At 40.7% G+C, this 20089-nt stretch overlaps 1 protein-coding gene across 4 annotated transcripts in view; it reads left to right on the top strand.

The window, feature by feature from the left end:
• Positions 1-20089, top strand: part of ARHGAP6 (Rho GTPase activating protein 6) — a 502260-nt gene that overhangs the window by 442933 nt on the left and 39238 nt on the right. For all 4 annotated transcript variants that reach the window (XM_043537808.1, XM_037900064.2, XM_043537809.1 and 1 more), the window contains 5 exons: positions 5356-5612; positions 10918-11113; positions 12192-12247; positions 16050-16200; positions 19374-19522. In XM_043537808.1, the coding sequence (XP_043393743.1) occupies positions 5356-5612; positions 10918-11113; positions 12192-12247; positions 16050-16200; positions 19374-19522 (809 nt within the window). The remainder of the gene's footprint in view (positions 1-5355; positions 5613-10917; positions 11114-12191; positions 12248-16049; positions 16201-19373; positions 19523-20089) is intronic.

Here is a 20089-nt window from a genome sequence, read left to right as displayed (position 1 = left end):
CTGACTGTTAGGCCCTCCATCTGACAGTGTGGATGCTTCAAGTCTGACAACTTCGGAATGAGTTTGCTCTAGAGTCTCAGGGAGTGCAGGAAGTTTGGCTAAATAGTAGGAAGCCTTCAACTAGGTCTACTTACCTTGCTAAATGGAAGAGCTTCTCCATTTGGCCCATACAAAGAGGCGTCCTCCCAGCTATGGCTCTGATTTACCATATCTTGCACTATCTTTGTTTCTGAAACAACAAGGGTTAGCTCTTAGCTGCCAAATGGATTCTGAGGGAACTATCTCAGCTTTCCACCCTCCCATGGATAATCAGTCAGTTTTTTCAAATCCTGTGTCCATCAGACTTCTAAAGGGCTTGCTCAGATCGTACCCCCAGGTTCACAGCCTGGTACCACAGTGTTTAAATTTAGTTCTAGCCAAGTTGATGGGTCTCCCCTTTGAGCTGCTAGCAACTTGTTCTCTGTTAGGCATGTCTATGAAGGTGGCTTTCTTTGTTGCTATAACCTTAGCCAGGAAAGTAGGGGAGCTGCAGACTTCAGTATCAGAGCATTCTTATATACTTTTCTGTAGGGACAAGGTTTTCCTTTGACCTCATCCAAAATACCTGCTAGAGTGATTTCCAATTTGCATATTAATCAAGCAGTACCAACTTCTTCCCAAAGCCTCATTCAAGTAAAGGGGAAGAAAATCTCCATACTCTAAATGTTAGAAGAACTTTGGCATTTTATCTGGATTGGACTAGGCCTTTCAGGTCTTTGTCTTAGCTCTTTGTTGCAGTTTCAGACAGAATAAAGGGCCACCTACACAGTGAATCTCTTCCTGGATTTCTTGCTGTATTCATTTATGCTACTGATTGGCTGATATTGCACAGATCTCAGGCAACTTCTGTGGCCATTCTGGCTCATCTACTCCTAGAAAACACTTCTAGGACAGCAAACTGGTCATTTGACTCTCACTGTGCCATCTCTCATCAATCTAGAGATGATGCCCGATTTCGGCAGGTGGTCCTACAATTCCTGTTCAAGTAAATTTGAACCCACCTGCAGTTTGAACTGCTTGTGAGTCGTCTATAGCGGAATGGACATGTGCCATCAGAGAAGAAAAATAGTTATCTACCTTTCCGTAACTGTTGTTCTTCAAGATGTGTTGCACATGTCCATTCCATGATCTGCCTTCCTTCCCCTCTATATTAGAGTCTTTTCCAGTAGGAAGGAACTGAGGGGGGTCAGGGTCAGCATAGCCATTTATACCTGCATGCAGTGACATAATGCACTATCGGGCGCTCATGCTTCCCTGATGGGTACTACTTATGGGAAAATTTCCAACTGTGCACGAGGCGCACACATACCTCTAGTGATATGAACATGTGCAATACATATCAAAGAACAATAGTTACGGAAAAGTAGATAGCCATGTTTTAGTTCAAGCAGTTTAGGACACGTCTATATTGTGCAAAAAGCCAGGGAGTGAATCTACAGCGCTCCAGCCTGCCATGCAATAAGCGTCTGGGTGGACCCTGCAAGTGTGCACTAAAAGTTCCCTAGTTTGCATTAATGTACTGCTGATTCAATCCAGAGTACATGAAATCTCAATACACCAAATCGCAACTCAAACCACAGTATGTCTCAGTACACAAATCACAAATCTCAGTACGTTAGCTAATATCAATTGCTGACTGGCTGGAGTGGTGAGTACTGAGCTGAAGGCTCATCTTTAAGCATATGTTGTTATGAGCCCTGTATTCCTGGTATTTAAATCTGATAGCTCAAGCATCTCAATAGATCTTAACCATAGGGCTGCTTAGATCAAAACCAGCACTTTTGGAACTGGAGTATTTGTGGCACCTTAGAGACTAACAAATTTATCAGAGCATAAGCTTCCATGGGCTACAGCCCACTTCATCGGATGCATGGAATGGAACATATAGTAAGAAGAGATATATATATACACATACAGAGAAGGTAGAAGTTGCCAGACAAACTGTAGGAGACTAATTAATTAAGATGAGCTATTTTGAGCAGGAGAAAAAAACTTTTGTAGTGATAATCAAGATGGCCCATTTAGACAGTTGATAAAAAGGTGAGGATACTTAACATAGGGAAATAGATTCAATATGTGTAATGACCCAGCTACTCCCAGTCTCTATTCAAACTCAAGTTAATTGCATCTAGTTTGCATATTAATTCAAGCTCAGTAGTTTCTCCTTGGAGTCTGTTTTTGAAGCTTTTCTGTTGCGAAATTGCCACCCTTAAATCTTTTACTGAGTGGCCAGAGAGGTTGAAGTGTTCTCCTATCGGTTTTGGAATGTTATGATTCCTGATGTCAGATTTGTGTCCATTTATTCTTTTGCATAGAGACTGTCCAGTTTGGCCAATGTACATGGTAGAGGGGCATTGCTGGCACATGATGGCATATATCACATTGGTAGATGTGCAGGTGAATGAGCCTCTGGTAGTGTGGCTAATGTGATTAGGTCCTATGATGGTGTCACTTGAATAAATATGTGGACAGAGTTGGCATCGAGCTTTGTTGCAAGGACAGGTTCCTGGGTTAGTGTTTTTGTTGTGTGGTTGCTGGTGAGTCTTTGCTTCAGGTTGGGGGGCTGTCTGTAAGTGAGGACTGGCTAGTCTAGACTAGTCTAGCCTTGATGTAACACAGGCATGGATGACTGCAGGGTCTGCATCTGAGAGTAATAGGCACCATCTCTTGGTTAGCAAAGAAAAATATATTCCGATTACTGCTGCTCTAATAAGACCTTGAGCTTGTGAGCCAGTTTGATAATAGGCAGATTAATTTCTTCAAAAGAGGGTGAACTTATTGGTTTTGCCGGTTCTTTAAAGTGATTCCTGTTGCCAGCCAGCATCACTTTTCTCTTATCTAGCCTGAACCCAAGCCAGCTGGTTTTCATCCAGGTCCCCACCTCTGCCGCACATTGAGAAATCAGATAAATGGTTAAGATCTTCTGAGAGGAAGGCATACAGTAGACTACTATCAGTTTATTGATGGCACAATAGCCATAGCTCTTGAGAATCTCCCCTAGTAGCTGCACATACATGTTGAACAGGTGGGGTGACACGATCAAACTCAACGACCAACAGTCCTGGAGGAGGAAGAGTGTTGCCCCAGAGTACCTTTTGTCTTTTGTGACCAGGAAAGAGTGGAGCCATTTTAAGGTAATTCTTTCCAGCCCAGCCAAGGTCCCAAATTCATATTAGTAGCACTCCATGATCAACAGTGTCGAGGTACAGCTAGTAGTATCATCGACCTCCGTAGCCAGGAGATCATTGGGCAAGAGATCAATGCTGTTTCCATATCGCATCTAAATCCCAAGCGTGACTGACTGGGAGCCCAAAATCGGAAGGTGTCATTTGCTGCTGGAGTTGGTCTAACACCAATTTCTCCATGATCTTCCCCAGAAAAGTGAAGGGACAGCTGAATATAGGAGGCAGTTGGAAGGTGGAGGAGGACACTGTAGATACAGTAGAATGACACAGAGTGAGGGTCACTGTGGGAGCAGAGAGAACAATTTGGAGGCAGGGAACCCGGGCAGCATGGAGGCAAAGTCAGGAGGACAGAGTACTGAGAGGAAGGAGAATGTGGGGGACAGGAGTCTGATGGGGCAGGAAAGGGGTTGGGGAAATGAAGAGGAGACAGGAGAGAGATAGAGATAGAAATCGGGAAAAGAATGAATGACAGCTCCACGACCATAGGTGTTATGATTGGCTAAATGAAGTCCTCCATTAAACAGCAGAAGGGAGGTCCATGTTAGTGTGTGTGCATTTTAAAGTTGAACTTTCAACCTGAAATAATTGCCTCCAAATTGGGGTCCCTAAATGAGAAAAAATCAGAAGACAACCCAAAACAATACCGTGTGTTTATTTTTAAAATCTTATTATTATTCATTTAGGGGTGAAGGATGAACTGACTCATGGTTCTTTGATCTCTTAGAATTAGTAACATTACTTACTGCTTGATTAACACTTAAATATTCTGTTGTGATATTTTTACTTGTTCTAAATTAAAAGCAAGTTGTTTTGAGATGTCATTCAGTGTACTGGTCTCCTCCAAACTCACTTGATGTGAGTGAATCAGCTTCCCAATTTTGGTTTAGTCTGGCCACTAAATTGGTTTGTGTCCTAGCATGCTTTACTTCTAAAGTGTAGTGATGATGACTCTAACTGGAGCAAAACAGAGTCTCTTGTCTCCTTAGGTCTGATAATACAATAATGCTTCAATTCAAGATTCAGGGAGTACACTTTTTTTTTTCCAATGCCTTGTTATAATCTCAGTGAAAATGCTAAGACTTACAAAGGTGTTCTACATAATACAGCTGGGCATTCGATCCCAACAGGAAGTCTGGTAGAGGAAGGGTATTTCTAAAAAGTGTGACAGAAAATGCATTTATAGGAATTTCTGCTTGTCCTTTGTTTCTGAAGCTGGAATTGCTTCCTCTGCATCCCTGTTTGTGTTGTCTGTGTGCCAAATTCAGCTCCGATATATATGGGTTCAAAGCCAATGACTTTAGTGTTTAGAGTTGCATCCACTTTCACCAGGGATGAATTGGTCTCAAAGACTTAATAAACATTTTGCTTTCTGTTTAGATGCACAGTTTTACATAACTTAAGAAGCCAGACTGAACCAATAGCTCTAATAGACAAATGAACTGACTCCATTAATCTCAAATGGCTCATAGCTCTAAAGCTTAATAATGACACTTTAAAAGACAATGTTATTAACCAATTCACTGCTGATCATTTTAGCCAAAACATCTTAGGTGCTTTTGAAAATTTCATGCTAAGGCCTGGTCTATGCCATTTTTCTACCAGTATGACTATGTTTGTTAGGGGGATGATATTTTCCCCTCACACACTGTTAAAGCCCACAGTGCAGAGGCAGTTATGTTAGTATAAAGATGCCTTATACTAGTATCGCTTATTCCTCTTTCCATATAGAAATGGCGATAGCAACATAAAGTACCATTACACTAGTATAACTGCGTCCACATCATGACAGTCAGACTGCTTTATCTATACCGGCATAGTTAAGCGTATAGACTAGGCAGAAATGATTTTTCCAAGGTCACCTAGGGAGTACATGACAGAGCTGGGAACAGAATCCAGTTTCCCAGCAAGCCTATTATAGTGCCTTAACCACAGACTGTGCTTCCTCTACACTGTGCAGCTAGTACATAGTTATCTGGGAGTTATTACTGAGAGGGAGCAGTTACCTTAATGAGATTGTTATATAGTTGAAAGTTGTCAAAGACATCAAGAGTCTTGGGATGATCGCTATTTTTACAAGTTTGGTATAAAGTGAAACAAATTTAATAAATAAATAATTCTGTTCTTGTTGCAGAATTCGTGCCCCAGGCTTTTGGAATGCCCTTGTCCCAAGTGATTGCTAATGACCGGGCCTACAAACTTAAGCAGGATTCTCAGAGAGAAGAGCAGAAAGATGTGTCAGACTTTGTAGCCTCTCTCTTACCATTTGGAACTAAAAGACAGAACAAAGAACTCTCAAGCAGTAACTCATCTCTTAGCTCGACCTCGGAAACACCAAATGAATCCACTTCCCCTAACACACCAGAGCCAGCACCACGTGCCAGGAGAAGGGTAAGTTTACCTGTAACAGCTTAATGCACACTGGGGAACCTGCTGGGGCCTCAGGCTCTGGTCAGCACCAAAAATTAAACTTGTGCATGATGGTTTCTGACCACATTTAAATAAAGCTGGCTGTGGTTCGAGCCAGCCCTTGTTAATGGTGGAAGTTGTAATCTTAATAGTCAGCCTGCTTTCCCAACTGGGAACAAGATAGGAGAGAACAAGATGGACACTGCATGATTATTACAACACCATAAGGGATATGAGACTTTCGGTTTTCCTCCACTTTGGTTCAGATTGGCCTGTCCAGTTCTGCAGGCCCTGACCATGTGTATTTTTTTCAACTGGTGATGGTAGATGGACTACACATATGTGACTGATGTTCATAGGTTTTCATATTCTAATTTAGAGTCCAAAAAAAACAGAAATTAATTTAATTATTAGCATCCACTAGTAAAAATCATTATGGCCTGATTTAGATGTCACATACCTCAGAGTAAATCAAATTCACTATAAAAGTTAGTGAAAATAACAGTAGGATATACCATGTGTGAGATCCAGATCACGCCCTTGGTGGCAAATCATGCCCCTGCCTCTCAGCTTGTGGAGGCTCCCTTGGCAGCAGAACAAGTGTGGCTCTGTGGCATGAGGTGGGGGCAGGAGTCTACAGGCAGCACAGGTGTCTGCAATCACCATGCTGTGCAGAAGATGATATCTGCAAAGGAAGATTCCTCTCTCCACTGCTCACATCTGTAATGCCCAGCCCAGCTCCTCAGGCCATCTGCTAGTCAGAGAATTTGAGCACTGGGACCTGACCCAACTAGTGCTGATGTCAGTGGGACTCAGATCTAGTTGTTAGTGCCTAAATTGAAATAGAATGTTGCTCCTGCATATGATACGGATATCTGATAAGCCTCTTGTTTGCCTGGTTTCATCCCTTGGGTTTTATAACTTGATGCCGTGCTCTGAACTGATGCAACACTGCAGTAAAGTAGGTAATGTCACAGTTTGAGCTCTTTACAAAAAAAATCAGATGGTACTGGAACAAGCTGTCGTGAATGCTACTCACGTTGCCTTTTTATGTGGAAAAATGGAGAGAAAAATTAAACCTTGATAACTAATCTAAGTGTTGGGGATACCAGGGGAGCTAAGGAAAAAAGAAATGTTCCCGAGGAATCCTCAGCGACATTCACTCTTCTCCACCTCCCCTGCATCAAAGCTTTTATGGGGAAGTACTGTGGGGGACTCTGTAAAGTATAGCGTTAACAAAATAAAAATTGATTTTATGCAGTATTTGATACAGTGTATCCCAAAGTACCACAAGCAATAAGTTAGATTCCAGTAGCACAAAACAATTACAGTAAATGGTACAGTAATTCAGTAGTATGTTATATGTAGCCATAGGTATAGGAATCTGTTTTAGTGAGAGAGAGAATTATTGACCAGGAGATGGGAGCCATCCCCTATTCTTTTTCAAAAAGTGCTGTGAGATATTTAATTTCCATTTGGACAGCCATCAGGGATGAGCAGAAGAAATCTAGGTTTAATCTTTCATTTAAAGATGTGCCCCAATCCCCCCAGTGCTAAGTTCCTAGCAGTCTGTGTTTTTGACACCTTGTTGGTATGAACAAGAGAGATGGAAGTCAGTACTTCCACTTGCAGGGTATTGTGGCTGAAGTTTCAGTACACAGTCATGGTGATATAATATCATATGGTTCACCTCAGAGATAAATAAAAGTGTAGCCGAAGGCAAGCAGTTGAGGTAGAAGAAGACATAATTTTCTATTTAGAATGTGTTTGAATTATTAACTATAACAACCTCACATTTCTCTTCTGTCTTTAACTTCTACACTTTATTAGGTCAGTCTAGTCCATTCCCCAGCCATTCTTGGAGTGTTCCTTACAGGATATTCTCCAGCGCATTTTCTAACCTACTTTTAAATGTTGCAACCGATGGGGCTACCATCTCTTCCTGTGGGAGACTATTCCACATTCTGGCCTTCCGCTATCGGATAGTTTTTCCTAATATTCAGTCTAGATTTCCCCTCTCTGTTTTATCTCATTATAAATAATTCCTTTCCCTCTTTGGTGTTAACAGTCTACAGATATCTGCAGTTGGCTATTGTGTCCTCTCTCAGTCACTGCTTAGTTAAAATGAAAAAGATACTATCAAGAAACCTATGAAGTATTTGGGGAGGTTTTTTTTGTGAAGTTCCTGAGATTGTATTCTTGTTTACCATATTTCAGATTGTGTTCTAAAGACACTGCCTTATGTTGTCTCTTCTTTATTCAATCTCCTTTAAAATGGGATAGATTGATTTATATATTGGATTTTAGCCAAGTCCTGAATAAGTTTCCAAATATCTATTTACGTTGCAGACATATTTTAAATTTTGTTAAGTGCTTTTGCTTTCTTGAGATTTGGCAGTAGCTTACCGCTCCCTTTCTCTGGTCATCCCAAGAGACACATATTGTGTATTACTTCTGGCTGGAGATTCCTTGGGCCTTCAGATAAGTATGGTAGTTTTCATACTGCACCCCCAACTTCAGATTTTGAAATACATGATCCGATGCAAAAGGAAACTTGCACTTGAGGTGTTCTTGTCCTATTACTCCCATACTCTTTCTCCTAAAAGATATTTTAGCAGCATCACAGATGAAAAGAGAAAGCATTGGAAACTGTCCCATTCCATAATACCAACTCTGGGTACTCTGCCTCTTACATTTTACCTCCTGGGCAGTGTATACTGGGAGTCCCAAAGTTTCTTTTCCTATTAAATATATCAAAGAAAATGGTCAAATGTGTATTGAAGGTAAAAGCAGCAGTGCAAACCTGTCAACACCACCTGCTATTGTGCTTCAACCCTGACCTGGAGGGACTATCGCAAGGAATGAGAGGGTGATTAATTTTATGTAGTCAATCCTTGGTCTCTCAGCTCAGGCTCCTAACAAGGGCACCAATTAGTGACTGTTGTGGTGGCGATGGGTCGTGGACTTTGTGATGGAATCCTACAGATGTCTGTGGACCAAAAGGGCTATTGTCATTAGATGGTGCAACTCCATTGCCTTCAATAGATTTTCACCTGCTTATGCCAGGGATGGTTCTGGCCCTATGTTAATACATTATCTGTGCCAAAATGCACTGAAATAATGTGAGCACAGTCCCATCTCTTTTATTAACCAAGTTTTGTAAGGGGAATAAACTTTCTCCTGAGATGGCAGTATTTCTGGAACTACAGTAGTGACTGTGGGTGGGGTTTTTCAATAGCTCTCAGCATTAACTGAAATCTGCTCCCATTGCAGTCCAGGGGAATTCCATTATGCCCTTCAATAGGATCAGAGTTAAGCCAAATCTGAATGTTTTGAAAATCTCATCCTACATCACTGGTGTTTTAAAAGAAGCTCTCCACTGTAAGCCCAGTTTTGAAACCCCCTGTGTCCAAAATCCTCAAAAAAAACGTAATTTCCACGTGAAGTTTTACATATGTGGTATGTAGCCAATGTATCTTTTTTTTTTTTTTTTGCTTTGGGAGGAATTGAGGGGAGTCAGACAAAGCATTTTTGAGAGAATGAAACTGAAATTGAGGTGAAGCTGACTTTGTGAAAGGTCTTGTAATTATTTTTGTAAAACTGAATCTCGAAAAAGAATGGGTCTAGCAACTTTGAGGTTGTTTTATTCATAAGTCTTCCATGAGATCCAGGAAACAAGACTATTTTTGATAAGGTCATATGGTTATTTTAGATGTTATTAATGAAAGATTTTAATTTTCAGTCAGTTCCTAGTGGACTTTGTAAGTTTGTCCAAGGGCTAGAAATATTTATAAAGTTCAGTCATGGGCTGACAGAGAATTGTACCAGCAAAATTAGTAACTTCTGTCATCTGAACTGCTCAGGTTCTATGTGCTTACATATTCCACCAACACAGGTTGTGGAATTTGTATACTCTGTCAGCAGAACATCTTGCATTTAAAGAGGTTACCAAGGTTTCCAGCAGAGTATTGGATTTGAATTCTACAGTGGCTTATGTTCCCTTGAACAACATGTATTGAATTCTTTCACACCACATCTTTAGTTATAATAAATATTTTCTCTGTAATAGAAGAAAATATAACAATTTACAGTAGATGTTTTTATATCAAGGTTTTTTAAATAATCTGTAAATAAAAAAGGAAATTACTATGCCAACCTTCATTAAGAAACAGTTTAGCTTGCCAATAAATGTCAATGGAATTAAAACACTTACTAAAAAAAATCTTTTTAATATAATTGTGTTCTACAAGCTTAACTGTATCCACAAAAGATTTTTGCCTAGGAATTTAAACAGGATGAGTCGATGGAATGTAATAATGTTATAGGAATACTAGTGAGGCAAGGTGGGTGAGGTAATATCTTTTGTTGAACCAACATTGAGTTAAAAGATATTACCTCACCCACCTTTTCTCTCTAATGTCCCGGGACCAACGTGGCTACAGCAACACTGTGTAGGGATATTCATCTTTTTTGTGTTTGGGAATAGCTGGCCTTCATTTTTAGGTGTCAAATTTTGGAAGTGTTTTACCTCTTATGCCTTTTTCAGTGCATGGGAGGTTGTGCCTTCCTTTAGTTCAAAAATGTATTTAAAGATTTTATTACAATGTTGAATGTTTTAAAAATATTTAGAACAAAAAAGGCAGATTGTCAAAAAAGAGCTCCATGTAGAGCCTATCCCTGGTCCTTCACAACTCAAAAGTAAAAATACATTGCAGGATTATGCAGAGTTATCTGAGGTACTGTAGATATGTCTATGTATATAAAGTGTGTGTGTGTGTGTATAATATACTTTGCATTCCTTTTCACTGGGGTTATTACACAAGATGTGGGCCCAATAAAAAAGTGTGAATATACCCATACACGCATATGTATGTTTATATAGATAATGTACACACACACACACACACGGCCCGATTTACAACTTTCCTGTACTTTATGCAATTACACTTGTAAAAATAAGCACAAAGTAGGTGTAAAACATTTGGTACTGTTTTATACCCTCTTTGCACTAGTATAGGTGATTACACAAAGGGCAGAATAACAGTGAATTGGGCTTCTTTTATATAGTGGGCCTGATTCTCCACTCCAGGAACACTGATTTTATACTGGTATAACTCCATTGGAGTAGAACAGTGTCAAGAAGGGGAGAATCAGGGGCACTTTGTATGTATGTTGTTTAATATATAAGATCAGTGGTCAAAAGACCTCATTAGATACGCTCTGAAGGGAAGGGAGCTGCTTAGTTGATTCCATCCTTACTGATTGTGCGTGTATGTGTACTTTACAGGGCGCAATGTCTGTGGACTCTATTACAGATCTTGATGACAATCAATCCCGACTGCTAGAAGCTCTACAACTCTCTTTGCCAGCTGAAGCTCAAAGCAAGAAAGAAAAGGCAAGGGATAAGAAACTAAGTCTGAACCCTATTTATAGACAGGTTCCCCGGCTTGTAGATAGCTGCTGCCAGCATTTAGAAAAACATGGTAAGTGTATTTCGTTTTGCTTTAGGTAGAAAGATACATTTTTATGAAGGTTCATGTACGTAGAACTAAACATTATATACTCAGAGAAGCATACATATATACATGTTCTTATCATGTTTAGTGTGATATACATTTTAACCCATTTATAGTATATTTTAAACCACTTCATGGTAATAACATTATTTACCTAGGCATTTGACCAACTATTATTATGACCTCAATTTCTTATCACTCCACAACAACCTGCTTGTAAAGTGAGACCTGTTGACAAGTTCTTTGATTACTAATGTTTGCTAGCTTGCAAGTGAATATCTCATGAATATTCATACACCAGCGAAATATTATTAATTATTTGTATTCTGGTAGCACATAAAGGCCCCCAACCCATTGTGCTTACAGTCTAAGTGACCAGACTGACTAACAACTAACAAGCAACCTGCCAAAAGTACAAATACAACTTCTTTTAATTTTCCCCTTTGATAAAAACCTCCCCCGCAGCCAGTCTCTGCTGTGTCTACCTGTCAGCTCAAGTTCTTCACAGCTCTTGCTCAACCTAAATGTCGTCTTTCTCCTGCCACGGCAGGAAAACACTCAGCCTTGTTTTCAGAGACACACACAAAACCGGGGGGGAATCCTAAAACCCCAGACTGCCAGAAGTGTCCAAAGGCCTACCCCCTGTGCCCCCACCCAGTGTCCCAGCTCTGTTAATTATGGACACTTCTCCTGCCTCTCTCCTTCCTGTGACATCACTCCTAGATGTGCTGCCCCTTAAAGCAAAATTGCCACCACAACATCCACCTGTCTGCCTGCCTGTTGATGTAGCGTTGAAAAGATGGCACAAAAAGTGGCACTGAACTGCAGTTCGGCAGGTCAAGTAATCCAAAAGTTTTATTAAATTGAGAAACTCCTTGTCCCAAGGCACCTTAAGTCTCCTGAGCTGGGTAAACACGTGTTTAGAGAAATGCTTTTATTCTCCACTGTGGTACTAATGCACATAGCTCAGATTGCTTTTGTTTCAATGCAGTTTCTGACCGAGTTTTAAACAGTGAAACAGTCTGCTAATATGCTGTGCTTTCAGGTCTCCAGACAGTTGGAATATTCAGAGTTGGAAGCTCAAAAAAGAGAGTCAGACAGGTGAGCAGACATTTAGTTACATGAACTTGACTGTTTTTGGCTGTTCACCTATAGAATTTCTAGTAATGTGATTATTTCCCCCACCTCACAGTAGATGAAAGTAGAGCTTTTTGTGGAAGTGACTTTATGGTATTTGGGTATTATCTATGGTAGCTCTGAGTAGGCTGTTTCCAGTCCCCTTCCGCTCAGGAGGGAGCAAAACAGTTCAAAGAAAACAAGAATTCTAACCTAAATCTTGAACTAAAGCTGATTTTTCCAAGTTCAAAAATGGTCAAATAAGAAGTGCTCCCTCTGCCCAGTTTTAACTGCCCACCTTCACCTTTGGTGAAATCCGTATCAGGGTCTCAGCAGGTTAGCAATCTCAGTATAGTCTGGATCATCTCACAACTGAAGAAGCAGTGTAGAGCATGAGATTTGAGTAGACTTCAGTGACAAGGTTTAGGTTTGAAAGAAAAGTTGACAAATACCTGGACTGAATGGAGGAGGTGTACTCTTGGCTGCCAATTCTATCTAACATTCCAGAAAGAGTTGATGATCACAAATTAAACCCAAATTACAAATCTCTTACACAGAAGTTGCGGGATGTTAAATTATATAGGGAGAAATCAACCTCTTCAACCCCCGAATTCCTTCTCCTAAGCGTCACCTCTCTTACCTCTATTAATTTCAAATAGTTTTCTCCCATCCAAGTCCCAGTCTCAGCCGAACATTGAGAAAGCAAAGATTCTGCACCATGGGGATCCAATGATAAAGACAGAGCTGGGAGTTAACGCTCACACTCCCTCCCAGCAGCCACACACACTAAAAGATGGGTGACAGAGGATAGCCTTGTAACATCTGCTAGTTATACTAAGTTTGGAGGTACAGTAGTTACAAGGAGGTATCAGAGTAAACAATATGGTACAAAAGAGCAAAAAGAAGGAGCGGGATGAGCCAGAGGTCCTGCATGACACAGGGCTGGTCCTCTTGGAAGTGAGCTCTGATGGGTAATCTAGCTCTGCTCTCTGCATTCTGGAAGGCAGGATTCAATATCCCTTAGAGTTGTAGATTACTGTATGCCAGTTCTGACAACTGCGTGGGCTATGTATCAAGAAGTTAGACATTTTTATTCTACCAAGGTAGCTTACAGATCACCCACTAAATTGGGAAAATCAAGGAAAAATAAGTTACCATTTGAGCTACGGGCTTTAACTACAAAATATCTGTTGTTTAAGCAAAGGCAAGTGCAAACCTACAATCATATCATTCCCATGGAAAGAACCAGAGGCTGGGCAGTCATGAACTAGGCAATGAGCTAACCTCCACTTTGAAAGTCGTTTACTACCTGTTTTTCCTTTTACCGAGCTTCCAAAAACGTAGCAAGGCAAAACAGTTTGGTATTTTTGTATTAAATTAAACTAATGTATTTAATTAAATTAACTCATGTATTGTATTAAACCACATGGAAATGTCTGGACCTTTTGCAGTAACAATAATAAATGCTGTCATCATGAACATAGAGTGCGGGATATGTAAGGTCTGATTTCAATTAAAAATCTGTCCATTTTCTGTACCATAGAAGGCTTTGCAAAACACTTTTTTAGTTGTGCTTCTACAGCTGTTCACAGGCTTTCCTGCATGCAAGATGGACAAGGGTTTTCTGAAGTGAGAGTTTTCTATTTCAGGTGAATTTCTTTGCAAAGAACAAAGAAATGTGTGTGCCAGTGGATTTGTTTGGGTTGTTGAGCGGGGAAGGAAGCATTAGAGCAATTGCAAATATATACACCATTTTACTTGTAAACTCCTAAACCTCAATTGGAAGCCATTGTTTAATGCTTACCAGGTATGCTTCCTAAAGTCTGATGAAAAGACTGTAATTAAAAGCAGTGTGTCTGAGAGATCTCTTAATGAGAAATGGAAAGATATTGCCTTTTTGTACTGCTTGTATTATATCTCAAACTGAAATAATTCCATGGACAAAGTATGTCTGATATTCTATTAATTACAACATCCCTTTGGAGGCCATCCTGGTGACCTTTTGTGATCTGTAGATCCATAAGCATTATATAAGAGCTAGGTGTTATTAGAAGTAGTGGTAATGCTTTGCCCCACCATGTGGGGTCCATTTTATTTAGAAAATATCATTTCAATTCAATATTTTGTTTTGAAAATGTCAGTTCAAATAAACCAGAACAAGGCTGAATTTTTTTTTTTTTTTTTGGTTTGGCCATTAAACCAAAAAAATCAGTTATTCGCTCAGCTCTATTCATGATGTTCCACAGTAACTCTGCTACCCAATCTGAGGATTGGCACTGGGTTGTGAATGGAATCCCTGGAAGTCCTCAGCTGGAAAAATAATACCCACAAAGCAGGGTCTCATGGGCAGGGAAGTGTAATAATGGAGTAAGAACAAATTGGCTGATCTAGGCTTCATGCTCAAGTGTGGGAATCCCACACTTAATAGCAAGGCTCACAGTGAAAAGGGGACCCCAGTTTTTACACCAGGCCCTTAAACACTCCCAAAGTGTCAACCCTTCGGACCAAGTTTGCATTAGAAAATGTGGCATTTTCCACACTCATCTACATTTACATGATTTCCCATTGCTCAAGACTAAGATCAATGTAGGCATATACTTTCCTGGTGATTTGCCTGCTCTTGTGTCTGTGATTTGCCTATAAACACCTCAGTCCCACTACAAGTAAGTTGTGGGGGGGCGGGGCTCATTTTTGATTCCGAGCCACATTTAGCTATAATTAGTCATTGGGGTGATTTAAATATTTGAAATTCCCCTGCATACTAGCAAAGGTTTGAAGTACTGTACTCCTAGAAAACATAATTTCATAAATTATTATTTCAACTTTGAATACAAGACTAACAGTTTGAAGAAGGCATGTGCAGAATACTTCCATGGGTGCTGGGGTAGCACACATACTGTAAAGGGGACTGTGACAACCTTTTACACAGTTCAGTGTGCATTCCCCAAGCAAAATTGGCAATGTATAAGTAGGAGGCAGGGCTAGTGACTTAGACTCTCCATGTCCCCTTTGGCAAGTCTGTTGCTGCTAACAGTCCTAGACTTGCTCATTCCTTGTGCTCTTGACTGCAGTTGTGGCTAGAAACAACAGTAGAACTCAGATTCTGTGATGAAGTCACTTGGCTGTTTGTTCACTTTTTAATGGTGATCACTTTGTGAAAATAAATAAATGGTTAGGAGGAGCAGGAAATATCAGGGCAAGGTGCCACAATGTGTTCGCAAACTTGGCTTCTTGCTTCTAGAAACCTGGATTCCAATGCAATCTCCGGTCACGAGAGAAATTTGACTTTTGGCCTCTTCTTATTTATTTATTCCTATTATGAAAATTGCTACACTATGCAGCATGACTTTTAGTCTCTCTTTGCTCCTGAAGGGCTCAGGAGCTGAATAGTAGGAATAATGGAGCAAGGCTGTATGGGGAAACGTGTCTACTACATACTCTTATTATAACTGATTCCAGCAAGTATATTATTCTCTTATTTTCACGACGATTAAATTCATTGGTGCTCTATTTTTGATAAAAGAATACCATAAATTAATTGAAAAACAAAAATATCTCCCTCCCTTTTTTTTAAAAAAAAAAAGAATCTGGCACATACCAGGGATTCTGTATATAATGGAAATAGTCAGCAACTAAATGTGAGTTGTATGCCTGCCCTTCCCAGGAACAGCAAACTTGAAATGTTAATGTGGGTAAATCCATATCTAAAAATATGTTCTCTTAGGTAATGTAGTATACTAATGAGTATGCTGTGGTGTGACTATTCTTTTGTCCTGATTTTTTCCAGTTACGGGAAGAGTTTGACCGTGGTGTAGATGTTGTGCTAGAAGAAGAACACAGCATCCATGACGTTGCTGCTTTATTAAAGGAATTTCTACGAGATATGCCAGATCCACTTCTCACCAAAGAACTTTACACTGCCTTCATCAACACACTCTGTGAGCTTTACAACCTCTTCTTTTAGTGTTTTTCCACAAGCTCAGTTCTACATGCTCCACAAGGCCACTAATAACATTTTATTTAAGAGCCTTAACGCTCCCTCTACTTCCAGTTCATTACAAGTATTTGTGAATTTTCTCATATGTTGCAAATTCATGTCAGCTATCGCAATTCCCGTATCTTCCAGCTTTTTAAGAAGCACATTTGTCATACCAGCTCCTGTAGTATCATCAATGTCAATAAATTCTAGAAAATGCTCTCTGACAGTCACCATTGCAGGGACATTTTCACTAGGTTCTGTTGTTGTTGTTGTAAAATGCACCATTAAAGTCATTTGTTCCGTATGGCTGATGTCAGGTGTGCAGTGCAGAATAACAGAGTAATATCTTGCTGACTTCAGATCTGCCACAATCTTCTGTTTGACTTTTGTTGCCAGTAACTGTATGATCTCATTTTGAATAGTTTTACCAAGGCAGTGGTGTGTGTACATTTCTTGGGTGGTGACTCTTCTTGGATGCTCCTGGAGTTCAGCATCAAACTCAGTCATCAGCGCCACAATTTTAAGGAAGTTTCCATTGTGTGGCACATATAGCTGATCTGAAGTGCCACACAGTGCTAGATTTTGGGTAGCAAGCATTCTCACAATGGCAATGAGCCTTTTCAGAACATTTTGCCAGTAAAGAGACTCTGATGCAATCATCTCTTGCTGCTGATCATCTATGGTGGCCTTTAACCTTAGTCTTATCTCAAGCTCTTTCCACCTATGGAATGCTCTCTGGTGATTTGCTGCCTTCTCATGGCATGCCAGATTTCTAGCCAGATTTTTCCAGTCCTTTGTTCCTGTAGAACACAATGTGGCTGGAACATTAGACTGGAAGAGTTTGCAACAAAAACAGTATGCAGCATTCTGGGTTTTTGAGTACATAAGCCATGACCTCTCCACTTCGTCACCATTGGGGATTTCACGCCAGTAATGTGTTGGATGGAAACTTCTATTTTCATTGTCTTTGGGGAACAGGACATTTTTCACTTGCTGTGGCCCATGCAGTACAAGGAAGTCCCTCAGGCTACTGCTCAAATGGGTCCACAGTCCTGGATCATCTTGACTTAAGGAACTAAACTCAGCAGCAGCTGTTTCTTGCGCCTCCACCACACTCTTTTCTGATCTACACTTTTCTTCAGGAATGCGCATGGTTTCATACATTTCAGGTGGAGATATGGGTGCTGCAGTAGCTGCCAGGTCACCTGCACTTTGACTAACTGGAAGATCAGGCATCTCCTCACCACTCACATCCTCACTGGGGCCGGAAGGCTCACCGTGAACATTTGTGTTTATGTATCTCAGGAGAGCTTCTTCCTGCTTAGATGGAAAAGCTTCCTTTGCTTTCTTTCTTTTTCTGAATGTTGCCCCAGAAGGGCATTTTCTTCTTTCACTCATGACTGCTGTTCTGTGCCAGCTATAGTGGATCTCAACACTGAATTGAAGGGGACAAATAAGGAGGCTGGTAGCAGGGCCTGAGTGAGGGAAGATATCATCGTCTTAAGGGCCTAACTGGCTCCTGTTCTTCTCAGTAGGTTCAGGGAAGCAGCAGGAAACAGGAAGCACCCTGAGAAGCTGGTGTTAATCAGTCCAGGCTCGTGGGGGTGCTAGAGAGGTAGATAAGAGGCTCCTCCTCCTCCTCTCTCTCCCTGCAGCTCCTGCTGCTTTCTGTTATTCCCTCTCACCTTTTCTTCTGCCTGCCTGTTATGTCTCTTGTGCCCTCCTTCCTCCAGCACAGCACTCCACCATCTCTGTGCATCTAGAGAAGAGAGAATACATATGCACCAGCAGCAGACACAATTTTCTACATTCTGGGTCCCAGTGGCCCCCTCCCGCCCAGTCTGGCACCTTAGGCGGCTGCCTCAGTTCACCTCATGGTAAGGCCAGCCCTGTTCCTCTCTCCTCCTGGAGCTGGGTAATTCAGGCAGTTTTCAACTCTCTCCTTAAACCAGGAATCCTCATCTGTCCTCCTGGAGCAGGCGGTAGTTAAACTTGCTGTACGAGCTTAGCCAGTTTCTCCCACAGTTGGCCCCACCTAATGCTCAGAGTCAGAGAGTTTGGCATCCTTCTCCTGCTGTGAGGGAGGAGGTTGCATTAATGCTCCCCTTCTCCTAGCTCATTCCCAGTTGGTTGAGTGAGAGGGGAGTCTTGCCTTTCCCCCTCCACAAGGCTCCTTAAGATTTTCTCCCAAGCACCACTTATTCCCATGAATGCTTCCTCTCTATCAATAACCCCTATTATATAAGGAGCTTTCAAACCTTAAAAGAGCCAAGCCACGTGATTGGATGGGCTGACCGCTGGACACCACCCCATCACACAGGCCGAAACCCAAGATCCAAATCTTACACCCAGATTCAAACTTCATGGCAATTCATGGGGCCTCAGAACCATGGTTCAAAATACTCCTGCCTGTCGAGGTGTCAAGCTGAAAATCTGAATTAAAGCTCTGCCAGATTTCTGAGTGTTTAGATTTAGCCCATATAAGAAAGATGTTCAAGCCGCAAACTCATGTGTACTCAGATCCATTTGTGGGTTTCAGATTTGAGATCCTGTCTCAGGCTCATCTCTACTGTTGACTAACATTGCATTTAGAAGTATGAACTGGCTACAGACAGTGCAGAGTTTATGTGCTCTTTCTTGCTGCTTTTTAGGTTTCCTAGTCACGCTCTAGGAAAGAAAGTTGTAAGAAAACTAATTAAAAATGGTTAAAGCATAAATACAAATAGAATACTTTAAAACTAAAATTCTCCTGGATTCCAGAACATGCAGCCACCAATATCCAGTGTATATATATATAAAGTGACGGTAAGGCATATTAGGCCAAACCTTACTTTTGTTTGTTTCCAATAATGTAAGCAGAGTTTAAATCTGAGCTAGCAGACACTATTAATCCTACAACTACACTATTGGCTGAGACAAGATCACAGAATAAAACAAAAATATTTTATGCAACTGATATGTATTTAAAGTTGTATCGACCTACCTTGGAAAATGTATGGGAGACGTGATCAGAAAGAAAAGAAAACAATTCTTTTCTTATATTATTCTTTTAGCTGGAGCACTACCGAGTGTATGTGCATTGCTTTAGGTTAGTTTCAATGTTTTTCTTAGATTTTTCTTTTTCCCTCTTAGTATTAGAGCCAGATGAACAACTAAGCACCTTACAGCTTCTTATTTATCTTCTACCTCCCTGTAACTGCGACACCCTACACAGACTCCTGCAGTTCCTCTTTACGGTGGCTAGCCATGCAGAAGACAGCACAGACAAAGATGGCCAGGAGGTATGTTCAGATCATTCATGTTCCTTCACTTCCGTTATTCCCTGCTCTAAGGACATATTTATAAAGATGAGAAACAGAGAGCCTACAATCATAAGCATTAAAGATGAAATAGACTTAATATTGCCATCCCTCTTGCCATCCAGTTGTTTACAATCATATATTCCTGAGACTGTTTTGTATTGTAGTTTTTTAAATGACTCAATCAATGAGGCATCCACCACTTCCTGTGGGAGATTCAGAGCCTAATAGACTTCACTGTTAAGAAATAGCTAATTCAATCTAGCCTATTTTTTTCCTAGTTTAGTTTCATCCCATTATATAATATGGAACAAAAGGTTGTGAGTCAAAGGACCTGCTTTTTATTCCTGACTCTGCCACTGACTCGCAGTGAGACATTGGGCAAGTCAGTTCACCTCTCTCTGCCTCATGTTTGTCATATGTAAAATAGGGATAATGAGTGGGATCCATGAAGGGATTTAAATGTTGAATGCTGAGTGTCACGGTACCTAGAAAAGTCACAGAGCAACATTGCAATCCCAAAAGCCTGAGCTAAGCACCCAGGCTCCT

The sequence above is a fragment of the Chelonia mydas genome, chromosome 1 (assembly GCF_015237465.2).
Source record: "Chelonia mydas isolate rCheMyd1 chromosome 1, rCheMyd1.pri.v2, whole genome shotgun sequence".
In the NCBI taxonomy this organism is placed as follows: Eukaryota; Metazoa; Chordata; order Testudines; family Cheloniidae; genus Chelonia; species Chelonia mydas.
This window is presented reverse-complemented; position numbering and strand designations above follow the sequence as displayed.